The 15161-nt window shown below is 40.1% G+C and overlaps 1 protein-coding gene across 2 annotated transcripts in view; it reads right to left on the bottom strand.

Annotated features, from left to right (window-relative positions):
- The window catches only part of abca7 (ATP-binding cassette, sub-family A (ABC1), member 7), a 49890-nt gene extending 35360 nt beyond the window's left edge, over nt 1-14530 (bottom strand). The window contains exons 1-7 of one of the 2 annotated variants that reach the window (XM_084067323.1): nt 14453-14530; nt 11545-11638; nt 7816-7909; nt 5441-5582; nt 4639-4766; nt 1808-1926; nt 175-372 (exon numbers count right to left, since the gene is read on the bottom strand). In XM_084067323.1, coding sequence (XP_083923449.1) covers nt 175-372; nt 1808-1926; nt 4639-4766; nt 5441-5582; nt 7816-7909; nt 11545-11610 — 747 coding nt within the window. In that variant the 5' untranslated portion in view covers nt 11611-11638; nt 14453-14530. Of the gene's footprint in view, nt 1-174; nt 373-1807; nt 1927-4638; nt 4767-5440; nt 5583-7815; nt 7910-11544; nt 11639-14452 lie in introns of those variants that run through there. The other variant, XM_084067324.1, reaches the window with a different exon arrangement.
- Between the last annotated feature and the right edge of the window lie 631 nt (nt 14531-15161).

Raw genomic sequence — 15161 nt, 5'->3', positions numbered from 1 at the left:
CATCGTAATGTCTGTTTTACAGGCTCACAACGCGTTTGCGGCGCGTTGTGGTTCAGAGTATTTGCAGCGCTTCGTGAGCGGGCAAACACATATTATTTTGGGAGTCCTTGACATGAAAAAGGTTGAGAAGCACTGCTCTCCACACTACAGCATGGCGGTGCTACTTGTCATTACCGTGATGAACTTGGCGAAGTCGAGCTGGGAGAGGAACAGCCTCTCTGCCTGCTGCAAGGTGTCAGCAGGAAGGTCACACAGCTGCCTCTGCAGCTCAGACATGGCCTGGTCTCCAGCCTCCACGCTCAGGTACTGAGCCAGCAGGCTGCCGTTACACACCAGCTCCTTCAGCGGCACCCTGGCTCCCAGCGTCACCACCTGCACGGCAGGACATCACGATCACAAGCATTCTTGGAATGATTTGCAGAGGGTTTTGAACCTGTCTGAGCTGATCACTGGGAATTTAAATCTATTTTAAATGATAGGGATACTAGTACTATCAACAAATGTGATCGCGTTTACATTTGTGTCAACTGCCACACCTGAAGTTGTTCCTAACCATTTTAGTTCCTGATCCTGTTTTGCACTTTAACTGGATATTACGTTCTCTTGCGCGTAATGTGTGATATATGTATTGTTTTGCATTGTTTGTCTATTGTTGTAATAATGCTGCCTCTTGGCCAGGTCACACTTTAATCTCAATGAGTAGTTTAACCTGGTTAAATAAAGGATATGATGATGAGCATCATTCATGCTTTCATTCAATTATTTTCTATGCCGGTGGACCGCATTATGATTCTAGATTCTATTCCGTACGTCTGTACATACGGACCAGAAAAAATTATAAAAACTTTACAAGTGACTGTAAAGTTCAACGACAACTCACAAGTATAGTTTGGTTTCATACACCTAAGATAATAATAATAATAATAATAATAATAATAATAATTATAATAATAATAATAATAATAATAATAATAATAATAATAATGAACTTTATTTGTATAGCACCTTTCATGACATGAAATGCAGCTCAAAGTGCTTTACAGAGCAAGATTACAAGATGGATTGTGTCATATTGTATTTTTCAGTCACCATCAACAAAGGCCAGGGACAAGACATGAATGAATGAATTGCTACAGTATCTACCCAGCGTCGGTCTGTTTTCACTCATGACCACCTCTACACAAACCTTCTCTAGGGGGAAGAAAACCACAATATTGTTAAGGACCCGCTGCTCTGTCTACAAGTCATTCATTCAAACAAATGTTTGTAATAAGTTTGATTTGATCATTAAATAACATTCTGCATTCATAACACATTTTCTAAAGGACTTCTGCTTTTCAGAAATAAACTACATTTCTGCCTGCATCCTTACCTTACCTTTGTTGGTCATTTGTTTTTGTTAATTTAGGGTTGACCACAGTGTTCAAATGTAGATAGCAGGTTCTATAGACAGATGTTAGGTTCTTTTTTTACTTGGCATCCTATAAGTTTCAATGTACAGATTATTATTTTGATAGTATATTGTTTAGACTGATGCTAGGCACACTGTCTCTCTCTTAAAGTCGCTTCGGTTAAGAGCATCTGCTAAATGCCTAAATTGTAAATTGCAAATTGAATACATTATAGATGATCAATATAGAGTACACTCAAAGGTGATGGGGACAGCTGTGGGGAGGCGAGGGGGGGGGGGTCTTACATAGGAAAGGGGTGCTTTTCTCCAGTATCTGGAATTTGTCCTGTGCATTTAACCCATCCCAACTATTAGGAGCAACTACTGAACCTCACCCGTGAAGCAGCGACTGCTCACCTGTAAATTAAGGCGGGCCTTCAACAGCTGGTCTATAGTATCAGGCGGAAGGCTGCCATTGGTCAGGAGGAAGGCAGAGAACGTCTCATTGGGTCTGAGGTATTGTCCCACAGGGAGGTCTGCAAAACAGTGCGAGGTCTAGTGAATTTGGGGGCAGGGGGGATACCCAGCAAATGTGGCCAGTGGATGAAGTATATAGACAGAAATAGAAATTTCAAAAATACAAGCTCACAATTTGTCGCAGCTTTGTAGCAAGTTTTTTTGTAATATTTTTTTTAACAAAAACTAGAGCTAGACCTATATCGTCACTGTCGGGCAGAAACCTCTTATATCCATATTTTAACTTTTTCTGTTTTTTCGTAAGTTAACGCCCTACTTGATCACACTACAGCGTCACATAAAAGTATCAAAAGTAGCAGATCCGCAACAACGCGTTTCGAGCTTGTAGATCTGCTGCTTTTAATACTATCTAATTTGAATCGTGAAAAGTAACAGTTTTGGACATATGAGGTTTCCACCCGACAGAGGCGATATATTGGTTTGGCTCGTATATCGGCCAATCAGCCATTATTTGACTTTTCTGAAGACATCGGTATTGGCAATTATGCAGCCGACGGTGGCCCAGTTCTCAACCTGGCATTTTGGGCCGTGTGATTATAGGTGGGCATTTTCAGGAGTTTTCAAAAAACTATTCAGAGATCTCAACCTCTGGGGAAATCTAAATTCAATGTACATGGGCTAAAACAAGCGGAGAAAACCTTCACTAACAAACCTACACCTGCTGCTTTTACAATGATTCCTGAAATGGATGACCGTCCTAAAGTGGTCAGGTTACTACTTGGCCAAGATACGCATGAAAACAGGGATACCCATGTACCTGTAAGACTACTTCAATAGCGTAAGAGACACACACAGGCACAATACCAGAGGGAGCTCCACTGATCTCACTCAACCCAGATTCTGCACAAACATGGGTTCAAATTCGTTCTACTATTATGCCACCAAAATGTGGAATGCCCTACCAACAGGCATCAAAAAGTGTGACTCTTTACCCTCCTTCAAAACCGCCATAAAACAGCACCTGTCTGCAAATGGTAACTGGTCCTATTAACGTCTAAGCTTAGCACCAGAAATGACACCCCCACCCCCAACTGTTTACTGTACATAGTTATCGTTTTATTGCTACTAGTGTTGATGATGTCTTGTATATTATTGTATGTCTTTAAATGTCTCGATGAATTGAATACACAGGACCACTATGGAAACAAGCCCCTTTTTTCCATAGTGGTCGTTTTTTTGTGTTATCCTTTTAGCACCATTGTATAATCGTACCACTGTACTATTTGCAATCTGTTAATAAAGTATTCAATCAATCAATCAAGTCTTTGCATTGGTTCTGCAGTGCAGCTATTATTTTCTTTTTTCCAAATTGTTTCCACCCAGGTTTAGCCCCTATTTAGATGTCACTAGACGCATCGGTAGGTGGAGATCTCCGATCGTCTGGCTGCACGAGACTACTTGAGAACCAATTATTATGTGGTTGGGACAGAATATCTCCTGCACTTTCACATCACAATGCTGTTTTCGCCTCTCAGCTTTCACACTGTCTGTCTAAATAACGAACAATTACTAAGGGAATTGAAAGCTCCTCCTTTCTCCTTCTCTCTTAACAAAACAGAACAGGTTTTCATTCTGTTGGTTGGACATATGTCTGGTGTGGCGCTTATCAGACAAAGCCCTCATTGTTAATCATGAAATCTGACCGCCATCAACGGCCACTGTGACCCGCTTTGACAAGCGCTTAACAGTAAAGTGAATGACCGTCACTCGACACCCACTGAAGCCCGCAAGTGTTAAAGCCACCACATAGAGCACCTGCTGAATGGAGCCCTTCAGTTCGGTGCTTAAAGGGGCATGAAACCATTTCAGGTTCAAAACTACAGCCGGGTAAAACATGGCACACTGGCACTGTATGAGACTGACCTTAAAGTACACTGTGATGTAAGCAACACAGCTGCAGCGGATTGATTGATTGATTGATTGATTGATTGATTGATTGATTGATTGATTGATTGATTACTGTATTAACAGTTTGCAAAAGGTACAGGTACAGTTATACAATAATGCTAAAAGGATAACACAAAAAGCCCTGAGGGCTTGTTTTCATTGTGGTCCTGTTTATCAAATTAATAAGTGTTAGATTTTGGCGCGTCAATGTGCATTACAATACTGTTGATTACTGTCTATCAGGGGTGCACCCAATCGATTTTGCAAAAAAAAAATTAGGGGAAATTTATTATTTTTATTTTTTTATAAATCATTTTTTGATAAAGAAAATCGGTAAAATTAGGCAAAAATAAGAATTAAATAACAAAATCCACAAATCCGCCCAATAACCGCAAATTTTCGTGCGCGGGTCGGGGACACATGCACGCGCGTTCTGGCTGCACCACTGCTGTCTATGCTTGCACATGACTCTGGACACACCTAAATCTAACACACCCATTATTAATTTCATTAGCTGCAGCTGTATTGACTGCGATGTTTTTAATCTGCTTGTCATTTTAAGCATGAACTAGAAAAAAAAATATATATATATATATGTTTCATGCCCCTTCCACCCTGGCATCGCTATTTTGGTCATGTCATTATATGTCAAAGTCAATATTTTCAAAATAAAGTTAAAAGAAAATGTTCCAAATGATTTTTAAAAATAGCAGCTCTAGTACAAGCTCACCCTGTGTTGCATCGCAACACAATGTTGAAGCAGATGTAAACAAAACAATGCAAACAAACAGACACTCAATCAATCAAATGGATGGTATTCTTACTGGGCCATGCTCCCGGTCTCTCTCCCAGCCTCTGGATGCTCTCCAGCAGGTCCTGGAAGCGGTCGTAGAATCTCTGGTTACCGCTGTACGCCAGCACAGTCTGGGCATCAACGAACAGCCGGGACAGACTACAGGAGAGGAAGGACAGGCCAGGTCTTGGTTAGACAGAGAGTAGCATTTAGCTTAGCTTCTTTCTGTGTTTTACCATCATTTTTTGTAGGGCCAGCCAATATTAGCCAATCACAGATACTGTATATCAGAATCACTGTATACTGTACGTCAGGGATACTCATTTAGCTTAACCTGAGGGCCATATTAGGAAAATGGCAAGTGGGGCCAGTACATAAAACATATCGTCATGGTGTCATTGTATTTTGACAAATCAAACACAGTGCTAAATGATTGGCATGAGATGGTAGAAAAAGAAAGCTAAATCATCTGTCCATTTAGGGGTAAAGTGACAGTTTTTGGCAGCAACCTGTTGGTGCTTGCTGCTGCTCATTGCTGCAAATGAAAATTGTAATTTGGGGTCAGTCTGGTGAGTCTAGTGACTTGCAGTTCTGGTGAGTGATATTATTAATGTAATACTGGATATTATGTAATGTAATAGTAATGTTATTCAATGTAAGTAATGTAATGCAATTTAATGTAATTAAAGATAAGATGTTTTACTATTGTATATACAATTAATAATATACTAATAATATTTTTTAAATTTGTATTGATTGATTTATTGGATGCATGTGTGCGTGTGTGCACTTCTAGGGGGGAAAAGGTTAGGAACAACTGCATTAATACTTACATGGAGTTATCAAAGTTGCCCACTTGTCCCGGGGTTTCTCCAGGGGTGGGGTTGTGAAAACAGGGGTTGTTGATGTTACAGACTATGCTCTGGATCCAGGGCAGTGTGCCTGCAGATGGAAGAGCTTTGTTGGGGAAGTGACCTGCAAGTGGAAGCAAAGTAAACACAATCAATATCACCATCATTTCATACGTACCTCTGCCTCCATTACGATTAATGACATTTTTTTTTTTAATAGTGCACATATCCGTACATATACATAATGGAATCTACAAGCCCACACGCCATTTTTGGACGCCACCGTCCAAAAATGGCGTCCAAGTATAATACAGGGTTAGTGATTAATCAGACTAATCGATTTAGTTTATTATTTAAAAAAAAGATAAAATGTTTTGGTCGATTTGTTAATATATAAGAAAAAACTATTAGCAAAAACTTTAATACGTTGATCATTGGTTAAAAAATATCGATTTTGATATTTATAAAATGTTTTGGTTAATTTCCCAGCCATACTAGGCCCTATTTCATTCTTTGTCGTACCATGGTGTTGTGCGAAAATAGCTGATCTACAACATTACAAATGCCTCGCGATTGTGAGGTTGTAGATCGGCGCTTTTCACTATTTCAAAGTGTGGAAATGAATGAAAAGCTCTCCCTCAGTCCCTCTTGGTTGAACAGAATTAAACAGATTTAGAAATCTAATCTACTTCTTGGTAGATTGCCCCCAGGAGTACTGAAGCACCTATTGTTGTTGGGTGCTGAAGGTCAACATTAGATGTTTGTTAACTAAGGATAGGAGTATCAGAATGCATGTGTAGCACGTAACCATAAAAAATCTTGAATTAAACGATGTTCAAATCAACCTTTATCTGACTATGTTGAAATCGTTGCACTGGATCTTTAGATTTAGTTCACACATATGCTATGCCTCAATGTGCCACACATCCAATCGACTGGTAAACCAGTGAGAGACAGTTATTTCAGTCAAATGTCGATTTGTAAAAGGCCATGAAACTAGCCCACCTCTGCAGCATGCAGAATAATGCTGTACTGTGTGTCAAAGCCAGCCAAACAGAAGTTAAAGAACGCAACAGGTTGTAAAAGCAGTGTGCATGTCACACGAACCAGTGTCGCCAAGCTAATCAGCTTACTGTACGTACAGTAGTGGATAGATAGCCATGCCAGGAGGAGGGGGAGGAGGAGGGAAGGAATGAAGTGTTAAAGCTGGAAGGCAACCTGGAAGGGGACTTATGTAAAATCCATCAGTGGTGTAGTGGTTCACACACCCACAGCACGCCAGTTACCTTCACTCACTTTAATCCCACATTGCAATCTCCACTGTGTGTGTGTGTGTGTGTGTGTGTGTGTGTGTGTGTGTGTGTGTGTGTGTGTGTGTGTGTGTGTGTGTGTGTGTGTGTGTGTGTGTGTGTGTGTGTGTGTGTGTGTGTGTGTGCGTGCGTGCGTGTGTGTGTGTGCGTGCGTCTGAACATAAACTATACAAAGCTATATGAAACTTGGTGGGAATGAGAAGTATCTTTTGTTAAGTTAAGTCATACTTCATACTGGATCCAGGGCAGTTAAGTTATACTTTATACTGGATCCAGGGGATCCAGGGCAGTTAAGTCATACTTTATACTGGATCCAGGGGATCCAGGGCAGTTAAGTTATACTTTATACTGGATCCAGGGGATCCAGGGCAGTTATACGTTTCCCCTCCCCCCCATCGATGGTTCCTCCAGTATTAGGAGCAGTGGGCACTGGGCAGCCACTGAGCAGAGCTCAGGGATCAGCTCCAGCCTTAAGACCAGTGCCTCAGTCAAGGACTTTTACTTTTTTTCATTAAAAAAAAATCAGTGCTATTGAACACCCTTTACATCTGTGTGTAGGTTTTACAAATATTGAACCAATGAAAAGTTTTAAAAGGCGATTAAACCTGGTGTGGGACAAAACCCGAGGATATTACACGTAAGCGTTTGGCTCAAAAAGGTCAAAGGTCAAGGTAACAGTCAGGGTCAAATGACATCATTGCTCAATCCCATGAATGGAGACATAGAAAGTTGAGGTTTGACTTGTTGAATGGGCCAAGTCAAAACTAATCCTTTCCTATAACCTCAGGATAGATGTTAAGGTGAGTCAAAGGTCAATGTCACTGTCAGGGTTACAAATAGACCAACGGTGGGGGCAGATGAACACGGGTGTACAAAACTGCATAATATACATAGCAAATTCAATGCCTCTAGGCGTTTCTTGAGTGACAAAAGCTGACCTTATATAAACAAACAAATTAATCAATCAACCAACCAAAGTGTTGTAGAGATTTTGCTGTAGAGGTTTGAGGTTTACTCTCAGTTTAAGTAACCAATAGGAACACTCACATTGGCTTTGTTTGTACGGAGGGTGAGAGTGGCGCACGGAGATGAGGATGACAAACAGGAAGAGAGGCCAGAGGAGCTCAATGATCAGCTGGATCTGATAAAAAAAATAAAAAAATGAAACACAAATACACAATGTAACATAATTGAATACAATAGAACAGTAGAAAATACAACATAGAACAGAATAGAATAGGAGTACAACAGAACAGAATACAGAACGGAATGTCAAGAAAATGCACTTAAGACTTCTGGTGATTAGTAGTTTTGTTCCCTACCTACTGTATGTTGAATGCACTTATTGTAAGTCGATTTGGATAAAAGCGTCTGCTAAATGACTGTAATGTAATGTAATGTATATGGTTATTATTATACAATATCGTACATATTACACAATCAGATTGGGTGATTTGACCAAACCGTTTTATAATGACAATGCTTATAAACACTTCAGCACCGACTACTACTACTGTTGTAGTTTGAACTGTATTAAACTTTAGTGTTACCTATGGTGTTATCATTTACACTAAGGTTAACATCTGTAATTTCAGTGTCCTGTCTGTCTGCCAACCTACTGCTGTGTGTTATGTACTGATCTCATGGACCGAACCCAACATGAGGACATTTACTACTGGAGCTATCCACACGTTTTACATGAAATAAGATTATAATATAGATAAGAACAAATGCATAAGATTTGTACGTAACCCTGTATTTTGAATTATGATTTGGTCAAAAAAGGTGATTGTCTGACTACCAGGTGTACCCATCAGGAATATACGCTGAGGAAGACCTGTTATGTTGAAACGCGTCCGTTGTTCTGTCCGTGGACAGGTTAATAAACTATGTGAAAAGGACATTTATTGTGTGCTGGCTATTTTCTCACTCCTATCAGGAATATAAAAAATGTAATCTTAAACATTGATGCCTGCTACTTCGGTCTTCTGTGACATTGCTCTTTGATGTTTGACATGTGGAGGTGGCCTGGTCTGTGTTGAGACCACACCACCTGGCCAGAAGACAGAAGAACAGAGGCCGTAATGAATGAATTAAAGGGGCATGAAACCCTGGGATGATTTTGTAGTTGAATCTCTTGCAAGCCGAATTACTTCAGCCGACCCGTATGAAGTAATTCAGACAGCAGTGAATTCTCTCTGCAAAAAAGAAAATTTGTGGCAAATCTTTTGGTCTGAACAATGCTTTAGCTCTAGGTGTCAATGTGCTTTGACTATACTGTTGACTATTGCTTGCACACTGGCTCTGGGCACACCTACATCTAACACACCCATTATTCAAATTGTAATAGCTGCAGCTGTGTTGCTTTCTAGCCTGCTATGTTGTTGTTCTTTACACTGCTAGTAGAAGTAGTTTTTAACCGGAACTGGACAACAAACTACACAATCAATTCAGTTCTCATTAATGCTCTCTACAGGATGGCATCATTTCTGTCAACTTGTTCTGCGTCTCAGAGAGGAGTTGTGGATAGCTTTCCCTTTTATGTCAATGGGAGGAACAACTGTGGCTAAGAGTAGATCCAACGCCTGCCACTGAGAAACAGAGCAAGTAGACAGAACTGGTATTGTACTGTCCATTAGTAAGCATTAATGAAGATGGCTATATATAAAGTTGACACAACGCCAAGGGTTCCAGGCTTTTGCACTTTCCATTGTATCTGTATTGCTATTTCCTCTTCCTTCCTGTCCACCGTGGACTTTTATTGGCACTTGACTCCTATACTGTCCTGCTCACTTTATATACGTATGTACTGTATCCATAATCTGCTCTTATAACTCAATCTATAAACTGAATCAATGTCAACTGATGCCTCTATATTGTAAATATTTCCTATCTACCCTGCTAAACAATAATAAATATATTTTATTAAAACCAAATTTGTATTTACTTTTCTTTGCTTGATTAATTGATTGAATACTTTATTAACAAGTGTGTTGACAGTACAGGTAGTACAGTCAAAGGTTATGTTAAAAGGATAACACAAAAAGCCTAGGGGGGGGGGGCTTGTTTTATATTACTAGTCTATTATTACTATCATTATTGCAGTGATGTTGCTAGGTTTTCAATGTAATGGGTCCTGGGATGCAAGGGTGGTCTTTTAGATGGGTCCCAGGGACATTTTATGGGTCCCCAATTACACGTCCCCCCCCCTATCGTTTTCTTTGATCTCCAATCTCCATATCTTCTATGCGTGTGTGACTGTGTACATTATATCCTGATGCAGTGGATCTCAACCTTTTCAGGCAGCGACCCCCCAAAATAATCATATTTTAACTGGGGACCCCCCACCCTGAGGAATTAGGAGTTGAGGCACTTAATTTAGTTTGATTCAGTTCCACAGATACATATTGTGAAAATAGCAGATCTAGATCAGTGCGACCCGTTCCTGCTTTTCAAGACCGATACCGATATATATACATATATTAAAAAATCATAAATATATTTTTTCAAATGTATATGATTCTGTAGTATTAGCACACCTTATGGTAAGAAATACTAGTAGTGGGCAACAGGTGGATTTAACATACCTTTGACCAATAGAATACATTTAATCATAGAACCTTTTAATCATTATTATTATTTTATTTTGTATTATTTATGAATGTAGAATTTATTTTTACTATTTATTGTGTAGACTGAAAACACTGGCTTACAGTGGAAGTATTGGCAAATAAAGAAATAGGAATTCAAGAAATAATGAAGACAAATACTGACAATGCCTATGAACATTGGCTTGCAGTTATTGCACATAGTCAACATGCAATAATACTATTAGGCTTGTCATTGAGAAAGGAAAATAAAGTTGTCTTTTTGAGGAGAAGTGGAACCTTATAAGTCACTTTAAGTTTAGCATGAGGAGAGGGTCTACCCTCTTCAGGGAATTAATTGTTATGATATCTCTAAGCTACAGAAAACATCCAGTTGCCTATTAAACATACACAAGACACAGACGATAGACAACCGGTTACTTACAGCTGCCATTAATTAGTGCTTTTGTTTGCCTTTGTGGTCAAATCAGGGTCAAATGCATAGGATCAACGAGCCATCGTTAACCTGCTAATGTTACACAGCTGATTGGCAACATGCGTTAATCCACCACATCGCTCTGATCTCCAAGCAAGTGGGAGAACACTCTAAAATCGGGGATTTTACTTTGGCTGGTCAATTTAAGATGACAACAGCAACAAAGATTAGTAGTAGACCTGTATGTATGATGATCAGTTATTATTCCAGACAGTGGTCTATCCAAGACGTTTTAACACGTTTAAGAGCAGGTCCTCATGCCGTCTCTCTCTCTCTCTCTCTGTGTGTGTAGCGTAGACTAACAGCGAGGGGCTGTGCTGCTGCTTCTGCCACACAACGCCGTTTAACCGAGTTATACTTCTCCAGTACAACGGTGTCTAACCGGAGAGTTATACTTCTCCACCAACGGTGCCTAACCGAGAGAGTCCATGTAGATCACAGCTGACAAATATTATATATTATCGGAGCTAATCGGAGCTGCGTCCCATGGACGCACTAGAGTTGTCATGAATGCGTCCTTTCGCAATATGGTGCGTCAGCGACGCAGGACGCAGGCCTACGAGCATCTCTGTTATTGTCATAGATAAAGTTAACATTATTATTATTATTATCATTAATAACACAAACAACCGTTGGAGACCGTCTGCGTCTCCTCTCCATTTAAAGAAGATCCAGGTTTGTGTGGCCACCTACCTTGTTTCTTCGTCTGAGGGTGATGTTCTTCCAGAGCAGGAGCTGGAGCTGTGTAAGAACCCCCATCACTGGGATCAACAGCTATCTGGCCATGCTGAGACACACACACAAACACATGCACGCGCACGCACGCACGCACGCACGCACGCACGCACGCACGCACACACACACACACACACACACTCACACACACACACACACGGTGTGTGATGAAAAAACACACACTTTCTACACTAAGTGAAACTATATCTACTACTATATGTCATTCCAATTATGTTGTGTCTAGTGTTGGACAAAGCATTCTCAACATAATGAGTTACAGAATTATCAAAGGACCACTTCACACATTTTCAACTGTCTTCATATGATTGGTCCTCACTAATGCTCATTTTTGTCTACTCTGTCTGCGTCTCAGAAGACAACAGTTCAGAAACCCACCTACCAGTGACATCATCAATGGGGAATCAAAGCCTGATATAAAATGCAGGCTTTCTATTCCTGGAAAGTTAGCATGCTACAATGGAAGCCATTGTTCTCATGTTAATAAAAATAAAAATAAAAAATGTGAAAACCTGCCTAACGATGATGTCACTGGTAGGCGTGTTTCTGACGTGTCCACAGTCCTCCTATGAGACACAGACCTTGTAGAAGTAAATGGTACCATTTTATCATGACCATTAGTGTGGACTCACTATTATGAAGATAGGTTGAAAATGGGTGACTTTCTAAACTTGGTAAACTGCACCTGAGTTGGTTCTGTACTTCTTGGACCACTATTTTCCATCGTCTCTACACCAAATCTCTTCCCCCAAAATAGCTGATCTACAAGCTCACAACGCTGTCACGTTGTTGCGACATGTTGATAGCTTTTAGATCTGTATACTTTCGGCTAATGTTCCCCCCCAGAATATGGATGCTGGGGTTCAAGTGGTTAACTTATTTTTCCTCCTGCAGCTAGGCCCCCTGGGGCTATAGGACCCCTGGGGGTCCTGGCCCAGACCCCACTTTTTTGAGAACCACTGCCCCACATATCACCACATGACAGAAGTACAGTGATTATTTAATCCAAAACTGTTACTTTTCAGGATTCAAAAAATAGCAGAAGTTGCAGATCGACATTGTCACAAGCTCAAAATGTGTTGCTTCACGCCACATTTCGAGCTTGCAGATCTGCTACTTTTGTGTGACGCTGTAGTATTGTTCAAGTACGCCGTTAATTTAGGTAAAAACACAACAAGTTAAAACATGGAGATAAGAGGTTTCTGCCCCACAGTTATAGGCGGCTCAGTCTGTACTGACCTCCATTATGTCAATCCTCATTATCTATCTACTGTAACAGGCTTAACTGCAACACAAGACATCAACTTTTACTCTGCTGTGCCGGCTTCCTACCAGTGCTAACAGAAGATGCTGCTGGCATCTTTAATCTGTCAACCATGCTTTCTGGGAACAACAGATTAAAGAGAAGCTCAATTTTAATTGCAAATCCACAGCAAGGTTCTTGCACTGATCTGTTTACACCGGTAAGCAGGTTTCTGCTGTAGACATGTATCAGTATCAGCATCAAGACAATGATGTAGCCCCTTGGATACAGTACAATATTAACGTACAGTAGGTGCTCTTTGCCAACAATGCCAAGTAATTTCTGTTACATTTCCATTTCCCTGCTTTTTTGTGTTGAGTTGAAAAGTGTCAGTTTGATTGATTGATGTACTTTATTTAGTAAGACATGAGAACAACAGTACATGGAAGTACAAATTCACAATACAAGGTCTACTAAACTGGAAGACTCATAAAAGCACAGAGCTTGTTTCAAATGAGTTCCCCATGCACACAAATCATGATGACATATAAGAGACAGACAGATATACACAACTACTATAGAATGTCATACAATCAGTTTACAGGTTACTGGTATGAAGAGTGAGAAATATGTACAAAAGGAGAAGGAGAGAGGGGGGGGGGTAGGGGGGTAGGTTAGGTTAGGACTTAGACAGGGGCCATTTTCCAATTGCAGCCTCCTGAAGGTGTATCTTTAGGGCTGTTTTGAAAGAGAGTAGGGTTTTACACTCCTTTACTCCTTTTGGTAGGGCGTTCCACATTTTTGATGAATAGCATGAGAACGAGTTACTTCCCTTTGTTGAGCCAAAAAAGGGTTGGACAAGGTTTGTGGAGCTGCCTCTGGTCTACAATAATGTTTTGGAAAAAGTACAGCTATAAAGTAGGTCAGTGACTAGCTACACTTCACACAAAATGTTCATTATAATATATGTATGTATATGTATATATACACTATATTTTAACCCAGTGTTAGTAATAGAGGTTACACAATAATAATGTGACCCTAGCAACCACAGAACATCCCTGCACAAAACTAGAAAGGCACAGTTACTGTATGTTATGTATAAATGACAATATGTGAGAATAGTATGTATATAAAACCTTTGACCAGGAAGTCACATTGATGTTAAACAAAACCCCAGACCAAGACAGGGCCAATGCAGTATTCTACAGACGACAGACTCAAAAATAAGGAATAATAACAACAGAAATTAGCAACTATTACCCAAAAAGAAGATACAAAAATACAATATAAAAACAAATATCTAACAGTACAGTACAGCATATAGCCTATCTGGTTTAAAAACATTAGCAGGGCTTATAGACAGCCTATGCATTAGACCACCTTTTAAAATCTGTTAAAGAATTAAGGTGTTCAAGTTTGTGTTGAATCAACACAAGTAATAATAGCGTTATTAAATGGTTGTTATTATTGAACCTGTGATGATGCAGAGCTATAAACAACGTGTGATGATGATGTCTGCTCTGGCGGTGATAAACCCTCTTCACACACTAACACAACAAATAAACTGATTAAATATATCAACTAATATTTGGTATTCATTACCTTTGGTATAGATGAGATAACACTCTTTTTAGTTGATTTCCGTATCCAACCCAGTGAGTCTGCTGTGCCTGTGTCTCTCTCTCTCTCTCCATTTCATACACTGTTTGTAACGAGAGAGGTAATCTACACAAGGCCCGCCCTACTCCTCGCCGCTGATTGGCCAGAGTGGGATTAAGGGGCCGGGTCATGGAAGCCGGTACAGCATCTGATTGGTTGCGTGGTCTGTGTTTTGGTGCGGAAAGACAGCTGATTGGTCCAGGAGACGGTGACAGAAGCAGTGTTACACAAGGTTACTGTAGTGTAACCTGCTATATAATATAGGCTACCTCATTGGTTCTCTAAGTGGGGTCCGTGGGGGGTGGGGGGGTTCCAGGGGGGTCCCCATTAAAAGTGGTTAACGTCAAAAGTGGTTAATGTCACAATCATCTTACCCACTTCATCCATCTATACGTTGGCTATTCAAAAATAGCAGATCTTCAAGCTCGCAGCATGTCAGGAAGCTTGTACATCTGCTATTTTTGAGAATTAAAAAATATATATCAAAAAATGTTTGGAAACTTTTGAATAATTTAGATTATTTTTTTACATCTTTTTTACATCTTTTCTGGGGGTTCCTGGCACAAAACATTTTCAGATGGGGGGTCGTTGAAAAACAAAAACAAAAAAAACTGCACTTTAACGTTGAGGTGCCCACAAAGTTAAGGTGCCA

The sequence above is a fragment of the Gymnoscopelus microlampas genome, assembly GCF_963454915.1.
Source record: "Gymnoscopelus microlampas genome assembly, chromosome: 9".
In the NCBI taxonomy this organism is placed as follows: domain Eukaryota; kingdom Metazoa; phylum Chordata; class Actinopteri; order Myctophiformes; family Myctophidae; genus Gymnoscopelus; species Gymnoscopelus microlampas.
Note: the sequence above shows the minus strand (reverse complement) of the source record. Positions and strands in the feature narration are given on the sequence as shown.